This window comes from Balaenoptera borealis (genome assembly GCF_965194805.1).
Source record: "Balaenoptera borealis genome assembly, chromosome: 4".
Taxonomy (NCBI): domain Eukaryota; kingdom Metazoa; phylum Chordata; class Mammalia; order Artiodactyla; family Balaenopteridae; genus Balaenoptera; species Balaenoptera borealis.
Genome location: NC_138861.1, coordinates 18,294,338 through 18,316,141, shown reverse-complemented (window position 1 = coordinate 18,316,141; position 21,804 = coordinate 18,294,338). Strand labels below are relative to the sequence as shown.

Sequence of the window (21,804 nt, the reverse complement as noted above, 5' to 3'; positions counted from 1 at the left end):
GAACATATGTCCTTCCTAAATATGTCTGCCTTCCTAAATATGTTTTATAATAAGGTCTTCTGAGCCTACTTCATTTCAACTAACAAAGGTCACTAGTAGAGAAAGAAAGATTAACTCAATATATTTTTTTAAAGATATCCATTTGATGTTTGCTTTCAGTATTTGAATAGGATATGTTCCTCTGTCATCTCTCTTTAAGTGAATAGGAGGCATTATCTTGTGGCACACTTAGTATTTATTTTAAAGTAATTTCTTCAGGAAATTAAGACAACAGCTGCTTTCTGGTAGGTACAGTGTCTATTAATAAGTGTCCTTCTGACCAGCAGAGTCACTCAGAGGATAGTGAAAAATGACTTCAGCTTTCAAAAAAGACAGGAAACCTGACCATTCTATTTGAGCAATTCTATTTTACTTGATTTTTGTTACTTGCATAAATACTATTTTCATCTCTTGTTACATACTCTTTCCCAGGTGAGTGAGGTGATTCCTGGGGGTCCAAAGCCCTTTCCAAACATGGGGCCAAAAATATCCTGAAAGAGTGATGAAAACACTGTGTTTAAATCTATGTATTTTAAAACATCATATGGATCTTTTCTACCAGTTAAAAAAAAGTGAGAAAGAAAATTGTCCCTCCGAAAACATGACACATTGCATTCTGCCACAGAGAGGCAGCCTTCACCAAAAGATGGGACTTAGGGTTATTTGGTTTTTGGAAAATAACATTTAACTCTAGATTAAAAAAAAAAATGTTTATAACAGGTTTAGAAAGTAGCAGTGTGTGGCAGCCTAGACAACTGGGAGTGTGACAGTATGGAGACTGGAAGACAACTTGGTTTTCAGAATTGTGACATTTTTGTTTTCCTTAAATGTGTATGCATTTATTATAAATTGAAAAGTATAGACGTAAAACCAAAATTATATCTACTTTGGTATGGTATGGATTAATAATCCAGGAACAAGTTTCCTGAATTTATCATATAGACCTTAATTTATTCCATCTCTTAGACCCAATTCACCTGTTAGGGAAATGTAATGTTGAGATAAAAGCATAATATTCTCATTTAATTAACATTATCTTTTTTGGAAAATTTGATGTTTTTGTTAGGTGCTAGAGACAGCAAAAGAAGATTAAGAAAGTAGAGTGAAATATTGAAAAGAGTTGTTAAAAACAGAGAAAGTCACAACTCAGCTATTAACTCAATTTCCTGTAAAATTTAAATAATTTTATTTTCCTTTCTTTCCTCTCAGGGATGTTCTAAGGATTAAAAGTCGTTGAATGATTTGGTTCTTACTCCTTTTGTGACTTTGTAGAAGTTGCTTAACTTTTCTGCACCATTTTATCCCCCTTTTATAAAGAAAGAAACTAAAACTTTATAAGATCTACAGAATTTATGAAGTGTATATGGTTAGTACATAGAAAGGTTGAATTTTTTAGCTTTAAGATTTATTGTGGAAAATAATAGACTAAAATAAAATCGAGATGACAATATACTTACATTTCAAAGAATTGTATCTTCCATGATCATGAAATAAGTTTTACACATTTGGCTCCATATTGAAATAACGTGACATGCCTACAACAGAATTCATAACGTGCTGAAGGATATACACTGAAAAGTACGTCTCTTTACCTTCTTAATGATGCCAGTCACCTATAAATCTCTATCCTCTCAGGCAGCAATTGTTAAACTTGTTTGCAAACATTTATGTGATATATCATCTAAATAACATTTTCACATTATAAGTAGAAATATGAATTCAGGGTATCCATTTTTCCATAGACAATTACTGAGAAAGTAAAATGAAAAAAGAATGGTTAAGATGCTTAAAAGTCATGGGAGTAGACTCTAGTGGACTCATAAATCGACTCTTCCTTCCTTGGTTTGGCTCAGTTCAGCTCAACAAGTACTGATTGTGGCTCTACCATAGGCAGGCAAAGGGACGTAAGAGATTCAGATACATTCTAGAGGCAATGAAAGTCTCATCCATAATTTCTTAAGATTTATTCTTTGATCAATAGTTCTTGAGATTTTGGGAAAAGCGATTCAGTGTTTAAATATATTTGAGAACAGCTACATATTAAGTTGTTGTAGTTTAGAGGTCTAAACAATGAGTTTTGTTAAATTTATGTTTTCTTCATTCCACTTTCAGATAATATGATTTATTATTTTGTCATGAATCCAAGTAATCTGCATTCTAACACTAATATGGGTGATTCTGATGCCTATGGTCCATGAACTACACTTTGAGAAAGATTAGTTTAAAATGTGTGGTGCTAAATATGATCCTCTTTGTTTTTTAGTCTTGATATTTCAAGCCATAGAACAAATTCAGCCAGAGGCCAGTGGAGAAACATGTCCAAAGCTATGGAAGGGCTTGTGAATAGGCCCTGTGGGTCATGGGTATTGAAGACAGATGAGGAAACCATCAACTATTTGGAAATAAACATTATTAATATAAACAAATCCCACTGTTATTTGTCATGGTTAAATTAATTAGTGGTAGTTAATGAGAAGGCTTGCAAGGGAACAATCCTGCTATTATTTCATGAAGGTATGGCAACAGGGTTGGAAAATATTTACATTATATGACCACAAGAACAGAATGAACAGACAACACTGTTAAGGTGAAGAAAAAAATCTTATTTAGATTTATATCTATGTGTAGATTTAAATTTACTGAAAATGAGCAAGAAGCTTTCTGAGCTATTCAATGGTTAACCTAATAGTTTTTGTTTGATCTCTAATGAATATAAACAAAACATTTGTGCATGAAAGCATGAAAACCCCATTCTTTAATTCATTTAATCTATAAAATATATATTTTTTAAGATGCAGAATGTGTTCAATTAAGTTGCAAATAAAAATGTTAATCATTTTTAATTGACCTGTCATTAAATAAATGATGTAGGCTCTTCTTTCAGAAAATTCTAAACTCAGTCTAGCTTTATTGTAGTATTGAATAAATTGTAGCAGACATATTCAAAGAAAAATTCAAATCCAAATGCACCTAGGGGCTTAACAATTTTTAGCAAGTTAAAAAAAATGGCAATAGTCACAATTAAAATGGTAAAAATTAGCCACTTAAAAAGTTTTGCTTTAAATCATAGTTCATTTACTATAGCTTTCTTAAATAATTCAGTTTGATTAGTACTAATCAAATGTTTTAATTATTTTAAAATAAGGTTGGTATTTATATTTAAAGAACACTTTTTAACTTGATATATGACATGACATGTTTTACAAAGACACATAGCATTACCCTGATCTTTACATACAGTATTCACAGAGGTAAGTTCCAGTTTTAAGAAGGAATACCTTACTGTTTTAGCCCTGAGTGTTAACATAATGACAATGATCTAAGAGGACTTAGTAAGAGGACTTAGAATATATGCTGAGACTTTTCAACTTTTTGCTTAGATAATGTTCTTGACATTCTGAATCCAAACCCTTAAAAATGAACAGTAGAATATAAAGCCCAAATTCAGTTATGAAAGGAAACTTTGCTACTAATACGTCAGGCTAGTCGTGAGGTATTTTATTTACCTTAAAGATAATATCATATTTTATTGATTACTTGATATGTTTGTTCATTCATCACTAAATGTCATGTGTTACATATATATATATACTACCTACTCAAAATGGTGTTAGGTGAAAGTGATCATCCTTCCTTCCAGTTGGTTCCTATAATTCATAGACAAAGTATGTTATACCTACATTTGCAAGACTGGTGAAAGTCATTCAAATTTGTACAATGTACTTATCAGAGAGCAAAATTGTCAGCAGTTCAAAGACTTCAGCCGATAGGGTTTTGGATACACATTTTGATAAGCAGGTACTTGGAGGTACACAGATAAACAGAACACTGCCGTTTGAAGATATATTTCGGTCAAGTCAAATCTATGTGATTTTGTGTTTATTTGTCATAAGAGTGCAGCCCTACTGCTTAATCAATGCTAGGAACACACATTTTAACAGGTGGATAATTTAGGTAGACTCCAGTAGAGGCAGTTCTCAGTCTACTTAGATTGAAGTGCATTGTAATAGTCCATTCCGTAGGGCCTGTGTTGGCAATAATTCCTAGATACTCTATAGTAATTTTAAGGTATCATCCTTAAGTATTTAAGATTTTATTTCTTAAAATATGTAATACCTATTTTGTTTTTAGTAAGGAAGTCAACAATATGGTAAAACATACATGGAAATTTTGGTTAAAAGTTTACGCATTATCGGGACTTTATCATTTTTTCTCATCACCTATAGGCTGAATTTAATAGACTGTACAGTTCTGTGGTCATAATCTGAAGTGCCATTTAATCAAATCGAGTGTTAGAAGCAGGAGAGGAGCATTAAACCTAAATGTGGTTTTGACATTGACAATAATACTTCCTTGTGTACTAATCTTTTGTCTTTCCTATTATTTCATTTGTAGAGCTGAAGAATAAAATCTGTGAGACAATGTGTTCCATAAAAATCTAAACTCAATGACATTTTAAAGCCATGCAGTCCATTTTAATGAACGATTTTCTAGATGCTTTTTTAATTTCTAAAGATATGCTCACATATGAGATATTTACTTTCCAGTAATTTTCTGTCACCTTCAGATGAAAAAGGGACTAAGTATTCATAAACAAAATTGACTACATGATTTATAAATTTTGGCTCATTATGAAGACAGCCATTTTTTTAATATGAGGTTTTGCAGCTTTATTCATAGAAGTGATAGTTATTTCTGAGTTGGCTCTAATGCACCAAAATGATTTTTATTTTAAATTACTCATTGTTCCTCTTCTGCCCCATTTTTGCCCTGTAGCATTGGTTGACATTTCAGACAGTGTGAGTTGGCATAGGGCTGGAAAATATGTAATTATAAGAATCACTTGCTCTTGAATTTCCCATTATATAGTAGTCATGATTCAGGCAGACTTTTCATAGGTGTTTGATTTGGAATGAGAAATTTTCTTCTTCCTTGACCTGTGATTAAAATGTGGCATTTTGGTAAATAAATAGAAGATAGTTTCTGCATAATCCAGTTGTGAATCAGAGCTGGTGAAGCAATGTAATTCTTTGACCTGTATCATATAAGCAATAGCGTACGTAATTGTAAATATATTTTAAGATTGAGTGCAGTAAACTTATTTTTTTAATGCTCTGTAGCTTAAAGCAGACTAAGTGCTAAAATGCAGCAAGATGTGTATTAAGAAAAGTTTCGCTTCACTTAATACTCCTCAAAGGAATTCCAATAAAAGGAAATCTACTACAACTACTTTTGAATATTTTCTTTTCTTTTAATGAGATATAACCATGAATGCAAATATTTATCAGTTGCTTTAGCATTTTGGTAAAAGTAAGTCATAGACTATACTTTATAACTGAAAATGAAACTTAGTTACAATAGTGTTTGGATAATAACCTTACCTATTGCATTAACCTTTATAAATCTTTATGGCTAAAGTTGCAATTTTCAATTAATTGACTGTGGAATTATATACCCATTTCCTGATGGTATTTTGTGGGTTTTTTTCTGGATGCTACAGCAACTGGTACATTCTCCCATGCATGGTACAGTTTGTGTATATAAGACTCTCCATTAAGATACTATGTTTATGTATGTGCATTATTTCTCTGTACTATAAATACAAATTATATTATTTCAAAGTCATGCATGCTGTTTTTATAGTAAGATGGCATTCGCTACAACACTTCACTTGTCACTTGGTAGATCAAAACACATTAGCTTCTGTCTTAGTAAATGTGGGCTACTATAACAAAAGTACAATAGACTGTGTGGTTAAACAATAGAAATTTATTTCTCACGGTTCTGGAATCTGAGAAGTTCAAGATCAAGGTGCCCAAGGTGCTGGCCAATTCTATTCCTAGTGAAGGCCCTGTTCCTGGTTTGCAGATAGACATCTTGCTGTGTTTTCACACAGGAGGGAGAGAGGGAGAGAGAGAGAATATGCTCCTCATAAGGACACTAAACCCCTCGTGAGGGCTCCACCCTTATGACCCAGCTGCCTCTCAAAGGCCCCATCTCCAAATACCATCACACTGGGGATTAGGGTTTCGGCATATGAATTGTGGAGGGACACAAACATTCAGTCCATAGCAGCATTCCAAAAAGGCTTTATAAATTTGGACATCTATCCTATTAATTGACTTGATATTAGAATGATTGATCTAGAGCCAAATGTTAAGAAGCTAAAGCATTAACAATGTTTCATATGAACCCATCAATTCTAAAATATTTTAGATTTTAAAATATCAACAAGAATCTATTCTTCAAAGTAACTGGTTTTTTTTTTTTTTTTTTTTAATTTTATTTATTTATTTTATTTATGGCTGTGTTGGGTCTTCGTTTCTGTGCCAGGGCTTTCTCCAGCTGTGGCAAGCGGGGGCCACTCTTCATCACGGTGCGCGGGCCTCTCACTATCGCGGCCTCTCTCGTTGTGGAGCACAGGCTCCAGACGCGCAGGCTCAGTAATTGTGGCTCACGGGCCTAGTTGCTCCGCGGCATGTGGGACCTTCCCAGACCAGGGCTCGAACCCGTGTCCCCTGCATTGGCAGGCAGATTCTCAACCACTGCGCCACCAGGGAAGCCCCAAAGTAACTGGTTTTGAATTGCCTGTCTACTGAGACAGAGGCTTTTAATTTTGTATCCTATTAATATCTTTTTTTTTTAAAACATCTTCATTGGAGTATAATTGCTTTACAATGGTGTGTTAGTTTCTGCTTTATAACAAAGTGAATCAGCTACACATATACATATATCCCCATATCTCCTCCCTCTTGTGTCTCCCTCCCACCCTCCCTATCCCACCCCTCTAGGTGGACACAAAGCACTGAGATGATCTCCCTGTGCTATGCAGCTGATTCCCACTAGCCATCCATTTTACATTTGGTAGTGTGTATACGTCCATGCCACTCTCTCACTTTGTCCCATCTTACCCTTCCCTCTCCCCATGTCCTCAACTCCATTCTCTAGTAGGTCTGCATCTTTATTCCCGTCCTGCCCCTAGGTTCCTCATGACCATTTTTCTTTTTTTTTTTTAGATTCCATATATATGTGTTAGCATACGGAATTTGTTTTTCTCTTTCTGACTGACTTCACTCTGTATGACAGACTCTAGGTCCATCCACCTCACTACAAATAATGCAATTTCGTGTCTTTTTATGGCTGAGTAATATTCCATTGTATATATGTGCCACATCTTCTTTATCCATTCATCTGTCAATGGACACTTAGGTTAATTCCATGTCCTGGCTATTGTAAATAGAACTGAAATGAACATTGTGATCCATGACTCTTTTTGAATTATGGTTTTCTCAGGGTATATGCCCAGTACTGGGATTGCTGGGTCATATGGTAGTTCTATGTTTAGTTTTTTAAGGAACCTCCATACTGATCTACATAGTGGCTGTATCAATTTACATTCCCACCAACAGTGCAAGAGGGTCCCTTTTCTCCAAACCCTCCCCAGCATTTATTGTTTGTAGATTTTTTGATGATGGCCATTCTGACTGGTTTGAGGTGATACCTAATTGTAGTTTTGATTTCCATTTCTCTAATGATTAGTGATGTTGAGCATCCTTTCATGTGTTTGTTGACAATCTGTATATCTTCTTTGGAGAAATGTCTATTTAGATCTTCTGCCCATTTTTGGATTGAGTTGTTTGTTTTTTTGATATTCAGCTTCATGAGCTGCTTGTAAGTTTTGGAGATTAATCCTTTATCAGTTGCTTCATTTGCAAATATTTTCTCCCATTCTGAGGGCTGTCTTTTCGTCTTGTTTATGGTTTCCTTTGCTGTGCAAAAGCTTTGAAGTTTCAATAGGTCCCATTTGTTTATTTTTGTTTTTATTTCCATTTCTCTAGGAGGTGAGTCAAAAAGGATCTTGCTGTGATTTATGTCATGGAGTGTTCTGCCTGTGTTTTTCCTCTAAGAGTTTTATAGTGTCTGGCCTTACATTTAGGTCTTAAACCTATTTTGAGTTTATTTTTGTGTATGGTGTTAGAGAGTGTTCTAATTTCATTCTTTTACATGTAGCTGTCCAGTTTTCTCAGCACCACTTATTGAAGTGGCTGTCTTTTCTCCATGGTATATCCTTGCCTCCTTTATCATAGATTAGTTGACCATAGGTGCGTGGGTTTATCTCTGGACTTTCTATCTTGTTCCATTGATCTATGTTTCTGTTTTTGTGCCAGTACCATACTGTCTTGATTACTGTAGCTTTGTAGTATAGTCTGAAGTCAGGGAGCCTGATTCCTCCAGCTCCATTTTTCTTTCTCAACATTGCTTTGGCTATTCAGGGTCTTTCGTGTTTCCATACAAATTGTGAAATTTTTTGTTCTAGTTCTGTGAAAAATGCCATTGGTAGTTTGATAGGGATTGCATCGAATCTGTAGATTGCTTTGTGTAGTATAGTCATTTTCACAATATTGATTCTTCCAATCCAAGAACATGGTATATCTTTCCATCTCTTTGTATCATCTTTAATTTCTTTCAGCAGTGTCTTATAGTTTTCTGCATACAGGTCTTTTGTTTCCTTAGGTAGGTTTATTCCTAGGTATTTTATTCTTTTTGTTGCAATGGTAAATGGGAGTGTTTCCTTAATTTCTCTTTCAGATTTTTCATCATTAGTATATAGGAATGCAAGAGATTTCTGTGCCTTAATTTTGTGTCCTGCTACTTTACCAAATTCATTGATTAGATCTAGTAGTTTTCTGCTAGCATCTTAAGGATTCTCTATGTATAGTATCATGTCATCTGCAAAGAGTGACAGCTTTACTTCTTCTTTTCCGATTTGGATTCTTTTTATTTCTTTTTCTTCTCTGATTGCTGTCACTAAAACTTTCAAAACAATGTTGAATAATAGTGGAAGGAATGGGCAACCTTGTCTTGTTCCTGATCTTAGTGGAAATGGTTTCAGTTGTTCACCATTGAGAACGATGTTGGCTGTGGGTTTGTCATATACGGCCTTTATTATGTTGAGGAAAGTTCCCTCTATGCCTACTTTCTGGAGGGTTTTTATCATAAATGGGTGTTGAATTTTGTCAAAAGCTTTTTCTGCATGTAGTAAGATGATCATATGGTTTTTCTCCTTCATTTTGTTAATATGGTGTATCACATTGATTGATTTGTGTATATTGAAGAATCCTTGCAATTCCTGGAATAAACACCACTTGGTAATTGTGTATGATCCTTCTAACGTGCTGTTGGTTTCTTTTTGCTAGTATTTTGTTGAGGATTTTTGCATCCATTTTCCTCAGTGTTATTGGCCTGTAGTTTTCTTTTTTTGTAACATCTTTGTCTGGTTTTCGTATCAGGGTGATTTTGGCCTTGTAGAATGAGTTTGGGAGTGTTCCTCCCTCTGCTATATTTTGGAAGAGTTTGAGAAGGATAGGTGTTAGCTCTTCTCTAAATGTTTGACAGAATTCACCTGTGAAGCCATCTGGTGCTGGGCTTTTGTTTGTTGGAAGATTTTTAATCACAGTTTCAATTTCAGTGCTTGTGACTGGTCTGTTTATATTTTCTATTTCTTCCTGGTTCAGTCTTGGAAGGTTGTGCTTTTCTAAGAATTTGTCCATTTCTTCCAGGTTGTCCATTTTATTGGCATATACTTGCTTGTAGTAGTCTCTCATGATCCTTTGTATTTCTGCAGTGTCAGTTGTTACTTCTCCTTTTTCATTTCTAATTCTATTTATTTGAGTCTTCTCCCTTTTTTTCTTAATGAGTCTGGCTAATGGTTTTTCCATTTTGCTTATCTTTTCAAAGAACCAGCTTTTAGTTTTATTTATCTTTGCTATCTTTTCCTTCATTTCTTTTTCATTTATTTCTGATATGATCTTTATGATTTCTTTCCTTCTGCTAACTTCGGGGGTTTTTTGTGTTTCTTTCTCTAATTTCTTTAGGTGTAAGGTTAGGTTGTTTATTTGAGATTTTTCTTGTTTCTTGAGGTAAGATTGTATTGCTATAAACTTCCCTCTTAGAACTGCTTTTGTTGCATCACATAGATTTTGGGTCATTGTGTTTTCATTGTCATTTGTTTCTAGGTATTTTTTGATTTCCTCTTTGATTTCTTCAGTGATCTCATGGTTATTAAGTAGTGTATTGTTCAGCCTCCATGTCTTTCTATTTTTTACATGTTTTTTCCTGTAATTGATATCTAGTCTCATAGTGTTGTGATCAGAAAAGATACTTGATATGATTTCAATTTTCATAAATTTACCAAGGCTCGATTTGTGACCCAAGATATGATCTATCCTGGAGAATCTTCCATGAGCACTTGAGAAGAAAGTGTATTCACTTGTTTTTGGATGGAATGTCCTATAAATGTCAATTAAGTCCATCTTGTTTAATGTATCATTTAAAGCTTGTGTTTCCTTAATTACTTTCATTTTGGATGATCTGTCCATTGGTGAAATTGGGGTGTTAAAGTCCCTTACTATGATTGTGTTACTGTCGATTTCCCTTTTTATGGCTGTTAGCATTTGCCTTATGTATTGAGGTGTTCGTATGTTGGGTGCATAAATATTTACAATTGTTATATCTTTTTCTTGGATTGATCTCTTGATCATTATGCAGTGTTCTTCTTTCTCTCTTGTAATAGTCTTTGATTTAAAGTCTATTTTGTCTGATATGAGAATTGCTACTCTAGCTTTCTTTTGATTTCCATTTGCGTGGTATATCTTTTTCCATCCCCTCACTTTCAGTCTCTATGTGTCTCTAGGTCTGAAGTGGGTCTCTTGTAGACAGCATATATACAGGTCTTGTTTTTGTATCCATTCAGCCAGTCAATGTCTTTTGGTTGGAGCATTTAATCCATTTACATTTAAGGTAATTATCAATATGTATGTTCCTATTACCATTTTCTTAATTGTTTTGGGTTTGTTATTTTAGGTCTTTTCTTTCTCTTGTGTCCCTTTCTGCCTAGAGAAGTTCCTTTAACATTTGTTGTATAGGTGGTTTGGTGGTGCTGAAATGTCTTAGCTTTTGCTTGTCTGTAAAGGTTTTAATTTCTCTGTCAAATCTGAATGAGATCCTTGCTGAGTAGAGTAATCTTGGTTGTAAGTATTTCCCTTTTATCACTTTAAATGTGTCTGCCACTCCCTTCTGGCTTGCTGAGTTTCTGCTGAAAGATCAGCTGTTAACCTTATGGGGATTCTCTTTTATGTTATTTGTTGTTTTTCCCTTGCTGCTTTTAATATTTTTTCTTTGTATTTAATTTTTGATAGTTTGATTAATATGTGTCTTGGTGTGTTTCTCCTTGAATTTATGCTGTATGGGACTCTCTGTGCTTCCTGGACTTGATTGGCTATTTCCTTTCCCACGTTAGGGAAGTTTTCAATATAATCTCTTCAAATATTTTCTCAGTCCCTTTCTTTTTCTCTTCTTCTGGGACCCCCATAATTTGAATGTTGGTGCATTTAATGTTGTCCCAGAGGTCTCTGAGACTGTCCTCAATTCTTTTCATTCTTTTTTCTCTATTCTGCTGTGCAATATTTATTTCCACTATTTTATTTTCCAGGTCAGTTATTCGTTCTTCTACCTCAGTTATTCTGCTATTGATTCCTTCTAGAGAATTTTTAATTTCATTTATTGTGTTGTTCATCATTGTTTGTTTGCTCTTTAGTTCTTCTAGGTCCTTGTTAAACATTTCTTGTATTTTCTCCATTCTATTTCCAAGATTTTGTATCATCTTTACTATCATTACTCCGAATCCGTTTTCAGGTAGACTGCCTATTTTCTCTTCATTTGTTTGGTCTGGTAGGTTTTTACCTTGCTCCTTCATCTGCTGTGTGTTTGTCTTCTCATTTTGCTTAACTTACTGTGTTTGTGGTCTCCTTTTTGCAGACTGCATGTTCGTAGTTCCCATTGTTTTTGGTGTCTACCCCCAGTGGCTATGGTTGATTCAGTGGGTTGTGTAGGCTTTCTGGTGGAGGGGACTGGTGCCTGTGTTCTGGTGAATGAGGCTGGATCTTGTCTTTCTGGTGGGCAGGACCACGTCTGGTGGTGTGTTTTATGGTGTCTGTGACCTTATTATGATTTTAGGCAACCTTTCTGCTAGTGGGTGGGTTGTGTTCCTGTCTTGCTAGTTGTTTGGCAGAGGCTCTCCAGCACTGTAGCTTGCTGGTCGTTGAGTGGAGCTTTTTCTTGGCATTGACATGGAGATCTCTGGGAGATTTTTGCTGTTTGGTAATACATGAGGCTGGGAGGTCTCTGGTGGACCAATGTCCTGAACTCGGCTTTCCCACCTTAGAGGAACAAGCCTGACACCTGGCTGGAGCACCAAGACCCTGTTATCTACATGGCTCAGAATAAAAGGGAGATAAAAAGAAAGAAAGAAAGAAAAAAAATAATAAAATAAAGTTATGAAAATAAAAAATTAAAAATAATTATTAAATATGATAAAAAATTAAAAAGTTATAAAAACAAATAAGAAATAAAGAAGAGAGCAACCAAACCAAAAAACAAATCCACCAATGATAATAAGTCCTAAAAACTATAGTAAGAAAAAAGAACAAAAAAAAGAAACAAAAAAATCGGACAGACAGAACTGGAAGAGAAATGGTAAAAGCAAAGCTCTGCAGACAAAATCACAAACAGAAGCATACATATACACACTCACCAAAAGGGAAAAGGGAAAAAATATAAATATATATCATTGCTCCCAAAGTCTACCCTGTCAGTTTGAGATGATTTGTTGTCTATTCAGGTATTCCAGAGATGCAGGGTACATCAAATTGATTGTGGAGATTTAATCTGCTGCTCCTGAGGCTGCTCAGAGAAATTTCCCTTTCTTTGTTCGCACAGCTCCTGGGGTTCAGCTTTGGATTGGCCCCACCTCTGTGTGTAGGTCGCCTGAGGGCGTCTCTTCTTTGCTCAGACAGGACGGGGTTAAAGGAGCAGCTGATTCGGGGGCTCTGGCTCACTCAGGCCAGGGGGAGGGAGGGGTACAGCTGCGGAGCGAGCCTGCGGCGGCAGAGGTCAGGGTGACGTTGCACCAGCCTGAGGTGCGCCGTGTGTTCTCCTGGGGAAGTTTCCCTGGGTCATGGGACCCTGGCAGTGGCGGGCTGCACAGGCTCCCGGGAGGGGAGTTGTAGATAGTGACCTGTGCTTGCACACAGGCTTCTTGGTGGCTGTAGCAGCAGCCTTAGCATTTCACGCCCATCTCTGGGGTCCGCGCTGATAGCCACGGCTTGCGCCCATCTGTGGAGCTTGTTTAGGTGGTGCTCTGAATTCCCTCTCTTCGTGCACCCCGAAACAATGGTCTCTTGCCTCTTAGGTGGGTCCAGACTTTTTCCCGGACTCTCTCCTGGCTAGCAGTGGTGCACTAGACCCCTTCAGGCTATATTCATGCAGCCAACCCCAGTCCTCTCCCTGGGATCTGACCTCTGAAGCCTGAGCCTCAGCTCCCAGCCCGCACCCTCCCCAGCGGATGAGCAGACAAGCCTCTTGGGCTGGTGAGTGCTGGTTGGCACCAATCCTCTGTGCGGGAATCTCTCTGCTTTTCCCTCTGCACCCATTGCTGTGCTCTCCTCCATGGCTCCGAACCTTGCCCCTTGCCCACCCCCTGTCTCCATCAGTGAAGGGGCTTCCTAGTGTGTGGAAACTTTTCCATCTTTACAGCTCCCTCCCATAGGTGCAGGCCCTATCCCTATTCTTTTGTCTCTGTTCTCTTACTTTTCCCCTACCCAGTTACGTGGGGAGTTTCTTGCCTTTTGGGGTGTCTGAGGTCTTCTGCAAGCATTCAGTAGGTGTTCTGTAGGCGTTGCTCCACATATAGATATATTTCTGATGTATTCGTGGGGAGGAAGGTCATCTCCATGTCTTACTCTTCTGCCATCTTGAAGGTCTCCTCCCTATTAATATCTTTATATCTACTCTGCTATTTCACTGTTTATGTTCATTGTCAATATTCTACGCTCCAAGTTTTTATTTCCTCTCCCACAGTGTCTTTTAAATGCCCTCTAATTTAGTTTCATTCATCACCACTCTTCTAAAATTACATCCTATATACTGTACAGTCACCTCCCTATAAGTCTCCTCTTGAAATACTTGATATAGTAGACCTCTAACACTGTTCATATGCAAGGCATGGCATGTGATAGACACTCAAAATAAGTATTGGTTAACATGCAAATGGAGAAAAAAATAACCTCTCCCTATTTACTGTCTATAATGTTGTAGTAGCTAAATTTATTAACTAGACTGTTTCCTTCTTTGACTCTTCTCCTCCCTCTCTATGTGCAGTCCCCCAAGGTCCAGTCCTTAGTTATTTAGGTTTTCTCTCTCTGTGATCTTTCACTTAGAGAAACCTCAACTATTGCCTCTACATGAATAACTCCATTCTTTTTCTCCAGGCAAGCTTCCTCATGAGCTTCAGTTATATATCTATGATTTTCCTCTAGACACTTCTATTTGGATATCCTGCATCTTTTCAAACAGAATTGATTCAAAATCAAGCACAAGATATTCCTCTCCTCCTTCTTTCTGCATTTCTTTATTTCCATCATAGTATTACCTTTTTCATAGCCACTTTTCATTTTTATCTTCTTCTAGTCACTGTACATACTAAATGTTTATTGCATTTCTTAAAAATATTCTGAGTTGTTCTTCCTTTCCATTATCAATGTTAGTGTACTCCTTGTTAGTGACCCTGAAACAGACCATCTTCCAGTCATTTCATCCTGTACACTACTGCCAGAATTTATTTCTTAAACTATCTTTCTTCACGAATCTCCTTTAGTCAAAAACCTTCAAGAGCTAGACTATGGAAGTGGTTTTCAAAAACCTTTTTTAAAAAAAATGACTAAACAACTTCAGTTAAATAAAATCTTGTATGGGACCCAAACAAATAAAACAGTAAATCTGTAGTTGTTTTGGCTGAAAATATTTAAGGCCTCTTGTATTTGGGCTTTACCTACACATTGTCCCCTGGGCAGTTCTTTAGAATTTCTGGTACATTTTAGGATACAATTTGAAACCTATGGTCTCTAGTACAAAATCTTTATTTAGGATTTAGGCCCTGTTCCATTTAACCAATCTGTTTGCTACATAAAACTTTTTCCATGTAAATTTGTGCCTTGTCTTCTGTCATGTTTAGTGCCCAGAATGCTGTTAAACCACCTTTCTGCTTCTTTAAACCTTATTCGTATCCCCAGTGCAGTTCAGTCATCACCTCTTCACTGAACATGTGAATGAATATGTAGGAATAAAAGAGTTAGGTATCTTTTTTCACTATGTAGATAATTTTGAGGGAGTACTGTTTTCTTTTTTTTGGAAATTACTTCTGATTTGCATTTAATTATTACATACACAGAGGTCCGTGCAGGCGTATCTTGGAGATATTGCAGGTTTGATTCCAGACCACCGCAATAAAGCAAATATCCCAATAACAGGAGTCACAGAAATTTTTTGGTTTCCCAGTGCATGTAAAAGTTATGTTTACACTGTACTGTAGTCTATTAAATGTGCAATAACGTTATGTCTGAAAAATGCACATACCTTAATTTAAAAATACTTTATTGTTAAAAGATGCTAAACATCTTTTGAGCCTTCAGCAAGTCAGACTCTTTTTGTTGGTAGTTGGTATAGTGTCTTACCTTGATGTTGCCTGCTGACTGATCAGGGTGGTGGTTGCTGAAGAGCTACGTGGCCATGGCAATTTCTTCAAATAAGACGACAATGAAATTTGTTGCATCAATTGACTCTTCCTTTCATGAATGGTTTTTCTATAGCATGCATGCTGTTTGGTAGCATTTTACCCACCGTAGAACTTCTTTCAAAATTGGAGTCATTCCTTTCAAACCCTGCTGCTGCTTTATCAACTAACTTTATGTAATATTCTAAATCCTTTGTTATCAAAATTTCAACAGTCTTCATAACATCTTCACCAGGAGTAGATTCCATCTCAAGAAACCACTTTCTTTGCTCAACCATAAGAAGCGACTCCTCATCCATTATAGGTTTACCATGAGACTGCAACAATTCAGTCATCTTCAGACTCCATTTCTAATTTTAGTCCTCTTACTATTTCCACATCTGTGGTTTCTTCCTTCACTGAGTCTTGAATCCCTCAGTCATTCAACTTCTTCCAAACTCCTGTTAAGGTTGATATTTTCACCTCTTCCCATGAATTACAAATATTCTTAATGGCATCTAGAATGATGAACACTTTCCAGAAGGTTTTTAATTGAGCTTCCCCACATCTGTCAGAGGAATCACTCTCTATGGCAGCTAGATCCTTTTGAAGTATATATTTATATTTTGACTGCACCACGTGTCTTGCAGGATCTTAGTTCCCTAACCAGGAGACCAGGGGTCAAACTTGGGCCCCTCTGCAGTGGAAGCATAAAGTCCTAACAACTGGACTGCCAGAAAACTCCCAAAATATATTTATTAAATAATAAGACTTGAAAGTCAAACTGACTCCGTGATCCATGGGCTGCAGAATGGATGTTGTGTTAGCAGCCATAAAAACATCATTAATCTCATCACACATCTCCATCAGAGCTCTTGGGTGACTAGGTACATTGTCAATGTGCAGTAATATTTTGAAAGGAATCTTTTTTTCTGAACAGTAAGTCTCAGCAGTAGGCTTAAAATATTCAGCAAACCATGTTGTTAACAGATGAGCCATCATCCAGGCTTTGTTACTCTGTTTATAGAGCACAGGCAGAATAGATATAGCATAATTCTTAAAGGCCCTAGGATTTTTGGAATGGTAAATGAGTATTGGGGTCAACTTAAAGTCACCAGCTAATTAGCCCCTACAAAGAGAGTCAGCCTGTCCTTGAAGCTTTGAAGCCAGGCATTGACTTCTCCTCTCTAGCTATTGAGTTGGCCAAAAAGTGCCTTCAGTTTTTAAGTAAAAATAAAAGACACATTTTTCATTTTCACCAAGAACTTTACTGACCAACATATCTGCCCTTTTGTTCCACTACCTTCCTACCTTCTGCCATTTTTCAGGCAACTTCATAATTCCATCTTCCCCAAAATTTTATCTTTTTGAGCAAAGAACTGTTCCAGGTGCCTTTTACAGTCTTCCAGGGAATTGAAATTTTTTCCATTAAGAGAAGTTTGTAAAGACCAAAATAAGTGGAAATCCAAAGGTGAAATGTCTGGTGAATATGGCGGATGAATCAGGACTTCCCAGCCAAGCTGTAACAGTTTTTGCCTGGTCATCAAAGAAACATGTGATCTTGTGTTATCCTGATGGAAGATTATGCGTTTTCTGTTGACTAATTCTGGACGCTTTTTGTCGAGTGCTGCTTTCCGTTGGTCTAACTGGGAGCAGCACTTGTTGGAATTAATCATTTAGTTTTCCCGAAGGAGCTCATAATAGAGGACTCCCTTCCAATCCCACCATATACACAATATCACCTTCTTTAGATGAAGACCGGCCTTTGGTGTCGTTGGTGGTGGTTCATTTTGTTTGCCCCACGATCTCTTCTGTTCCACATTATTGTACAGTATCCACTTTTCATCGCCCGTCACAATTTAAGAACGGAACATTTTCATTACGTTTAAGTAGAGAATCGCATGCAGAAATATGGTCAAGAAGGTTTTTGTCACTTAACTTATGTGGAACCCAAACATCATAAGTGATTAATATAACCAAGCTGGTGCAAATGGTTTTCAACGCTTGATTTGGATATTTTGAGTTTGTTGGCTCTCTTCCATGTGGTATAACATTGATTGTTCTCAATTAATGTCTCGATTTGATAGCTGTCAACTTCAACTGGTCTACCCGACTGTGGAGCATCATCCAGTGAGAAATCTCCAGCACAAAGCTTCACAAACCACTTTTGACACGTTCAGTCAGTCACAGCACCTTTTCCATACACTGCACAAATCTTTTTTTTGCGTTTCAGTTGCTTTTTTACCTTTCTTGAAATAATAAAGCATAATATGCCAAAAATGTTGCTTTTTTCCTTCCATCTTCAATACTAAAATTGCTACAGAAAAATTCACCAATTTTGATAAGCCTTTTTTAAATGCACGCTGATATGACAGCTGTCACATACAATCTAACAAAATTATTTTGAATGAAGTTAAAGACAACTAAGTGCTACTAGAGCCATCTTACGGAAAAAAACCGAATGAAACTTTTGGCCATCCCAATATGAAAGTCCTCGATGGCATCCTCTTCCAAAAGAGGGCTGTTTTGTCTACAGTGAAACTCTGTTGTTTAGTGTAGCCACCTTCATTAATTATCATAGCTAGATCTTCTGGATAACTTGCTGCAGCTTCTATATCAGCACTTGCTGCTTCACCTTGCACTTTTATGTTATGGAGATGGCATCTTTACTTGAACCAACATCTGCTAGCTTCAGACTTTTCATCTGTAGCTTCCTTACCTCTCTCAGCCTTCACAAAATTGAAGAGAGTTAAGGCCTTGCTCTGGATTAGCCTTTGGCTTAAGGGAATGTTGTGCCGGGTTTGATCTCTACCCAGACCACTAAAACTTTCTCCATATCAGAATTAAAGCTGTTTTGCTTTCTTATTATTCATGTGTTCACTGGAAGAGCACTTTTAATTTCCTTCAAGGACTTTTCCTTTGCATTTACAACTTAGCTGACTAATATTTAGTGCAAGAGGCCTAGCTTTTGACCTGTCTCAGGTTTTGGCATGTCTTCCTCACTAAGTTTAGTCATTTCTAGCATTTGATTTCTAGTGCCCCATGGTAGGGGTACTACTTGGCCTAATTTCAATATTGTTGTGTCTCAGGGAATAGAGAGACCCAAGGAGAGAGAGAGAGATGGGGAAGCAAGCAGAACACACACAACACTTATGAATTAAGTTTGCTATCTTACATGGGCACGGTTTGTGCTACCCCAAAACAATTACAATAGTAATATCAAAGATCACTGATTATATATTACCATAACACATATAATTTTAATAATGAAAAAGTTTGAAATATTGTGAGAATTACGTGAACAAATGCTATTAGAAAAATGGTGCTGATAGGCTTGCTAGAAGCAGGGTTGCTACAAACCTTGAATTTGTAAAAAACACAGTATCTGAAAAGTGTAATAAAGTGAAGTGCAATAAAATGAAGTATGCTTGTATTTTATGCTTATCATATTTCAAATCCCTGAACTGAATGACTTTAAGCATTCAAAAGGATGGGTTCAAGAGTGATGCTAAATTTAAATGTTAAGATAACAAATCTAAGAATAATATCCATGTGACCAAAATCAATAATTTAAAACATGCTTTATTATTTTTACATTTGTTTTCTCTTAGGGCCTGCAACATACAATCCTGTTTTAAAGAAATCTTGCTCCATACCCTTATTTGTTAAAGCATCAAATCGTTTTAAAGATTCCGAAGAGATTACTCCTGGTCCAGCGACATATGAGGTTTGTCAATGATATTTCTCTTTTAATAATAACACAAGAATGGAAAAATTTCCAGAAGGTACTGGAAATGTCTTCATTAAAGTCCTTTCCATATGTTCTATTTTTATTACTAACCAAAATCTTTTGGCTAAGAAAGGCTTTTTTAAAGATAAATTCTGACATTTCTGAAAGAATTATTTAAGAATTATTTAACAATTTATCTATAAATAGCCTCTACAGCACAAATATATATAATTTCTATATCCCTGCAACTCTAAATATTTACTTGTTTACATACACAAATTGAAAAAGAAATTTCCAAATGTTTATTGAAATCAAGAATTTATTAGAGTGCTCAGAAGAAGAAAGCCCTGTGGATCCAGTAAAACCAGGTATTGATCTTTTATTTTCTTTTAATAAATGCAGGTTGTTTAGATTCGTAATAAATAAATGTCTCATTATGCTTGGGGTCTTCTGATTGTAAGGAGGAGGTTTAAATAAACTGTAGCGTTTTAGAAATTGTGTTCACTCTAGGCTTTTATTCCCCATTTGGTGGGAAAAGGTTTTCCTGTTGGCTTATAGCAATTAATTTAAGAGTGCAAACCATAATGAATGTTCTTATTTGGGTTAGTTAATGACAAATTTATTTTTATTGACTGTATGTTTTTCTACTTATTCAAAATGTCATAATCCAAAGAATTTTTCAGCATCCTGTCAAAAGTACATTTATAATATAATATCAGAAAAGGAAGAAAAAGAAAATCAAATGAATAATGAAAGACTTGTTATTTTACTTGTTGGCTGTTGATTCCCCCAAAATATCACTGTTACTTTCTACTGATAAGCAAATCTAATTTTATAAGACTTACTTCACAAAAGGAAAATCTGCTAGACAGAGTCTTAGTAGTAGTTCAGAAGGTGAAAGTCAAGGGAGGATACATTATATATATATATATATATATATATATATATACAGTGTTTTAGGGCCTTGGCTGTGTAATGTAAGGCAAGTCTTGCAAATTGGGAACTGATAGAGATTTGGCAAAGTTTATGACATATTTACTCTTGATTGTTGGGTACAATGAGGAAAGGTCTTTAAGCAAGTATTGATCAGTAAACTATTAGTCTTAATAAGTTAGATATTATAGATGTTCATTTGATCATATTAAATCATAGAAAATCTTTAACTGATTGCTTCCCCACTCCTTTTTAAAACTGGTTTTAATGGTGTCCGCAAATGATAAATGCCAGTAAATATGATGTTATACTTTTTCATTTTGTGCTACATTTGTCATAGAAGATGTACCCACTAGTATTCCTAGTATTTAAAGATGTTATTGCTTTTTCTTTCACTAAGATTTTATGATTTATATTTATATTTCCTTAGTCATTTATTGTGGAATATTATTTTCCATGTCGGAAAAAAACATTTATGGATTTAATAATGAGGTTTAATTAAGGTAATGCCTAAAATGTCAAACTAATATATTCATATATTATATAGTAGATATAATACTGCAGTAGAAGGTTAATTTTCTGTTGAGGACTATCTGTAATTTTTTGTCTTTCCAACACCACTTGTTTCTGTTAATAATTAAAAACATTTTTTGAACAAATAATTTTCTTTCATAATTTTTCTTCTTGAAAGGAAAAGTTACGTCTTTTTTTTTTTTAACATCTTTAATGGAGGATAATTGCTTTACAGTGGTGTGTTTGTTTCCGCTTTATAACAAAGTGAATCAGCTATACATATACATATATCCCCATATCTCCTCCCTCTTCTGTCACCCTACCACCCTCCCTATCCCACGCCTCTAGGTGGACACAAAGCACCGAGCTGATCTCCCTGTGCTATGTGGCTGCTTCCCACTAGCTATCTATTTTACATTTGGTAGTATATATCAGTCCATACCATTCTCTCACTTCATCCCAGCTTACACTTCCCCCTCCCACCTCAAGTCCATTCTCTACGTCTGTGTCTTTATTCCTGTCCTGCCCCTAGGTTCTTAAGAACCGTTTTTTTTTTTTTTTTTAGATTCCATATATATGTGTTAGCATACGGTATTTATTTTTCTCTTTCTGACTTACTTCACTCTCTCTGACAGTCTCTAGATCCATCCAGTTCACTACAAATAATTCAATTCCGTTTATTTTTATGGCTGAGTAATATTCCATTGTATATATGTGCCACATCTTCTTTATCCATTCATCTATCAATGGACACTTAGGTTGCTTCCATGTCCTGGCTATTGTAAATACAGCTGCAATGAAGAGTGTGGTACATGACTCTTTTAAATTATGGTTTTCTCAGGATATATGCCCAGTAGTGGGATTGCTGGGTCGTATGGTAGTTCTATTTTTAGCTTTTTAAGGAACCTCCATACTGTTCTCCATAGTGGCTGTATCAATTGACATTCCCACTGACAGTGCAAGAGGGTTCAATTTCCTCTAC

General features: G+C 35.9%; 1 protein-coding gene across 7 annotated transcripts in view; it reads left to right on the top strand.

The window, feature by feature from the left end:
- STPG2 (sperm tail PG-rich repeat containing 2) overlaps positions 1 to 21,804 on the top strand; it is a gene marked incomplete at its 5' end in the record, with an annotated part of 597,317 nt that overhangs the window by 304,300 nt on the left and 271,213 nt on the right. For all 7 annotated transcript variants that reach the window (XR_014244545.1, XM_082391716.1, XM_082391715.1 and 4 more), the window contains one exon: positions 19,258 to 19,373. Coding sequence is in view for 6 of the 7 variants with exons in the window: in XM_082391716.1 (XP_082247842.1) it covers positions 19,258 to 19,373 (116 nt within the window). The remainder of the gene's footprint in view (positions 1 to 19,257; positions 19,374 to 21,804) is intronic.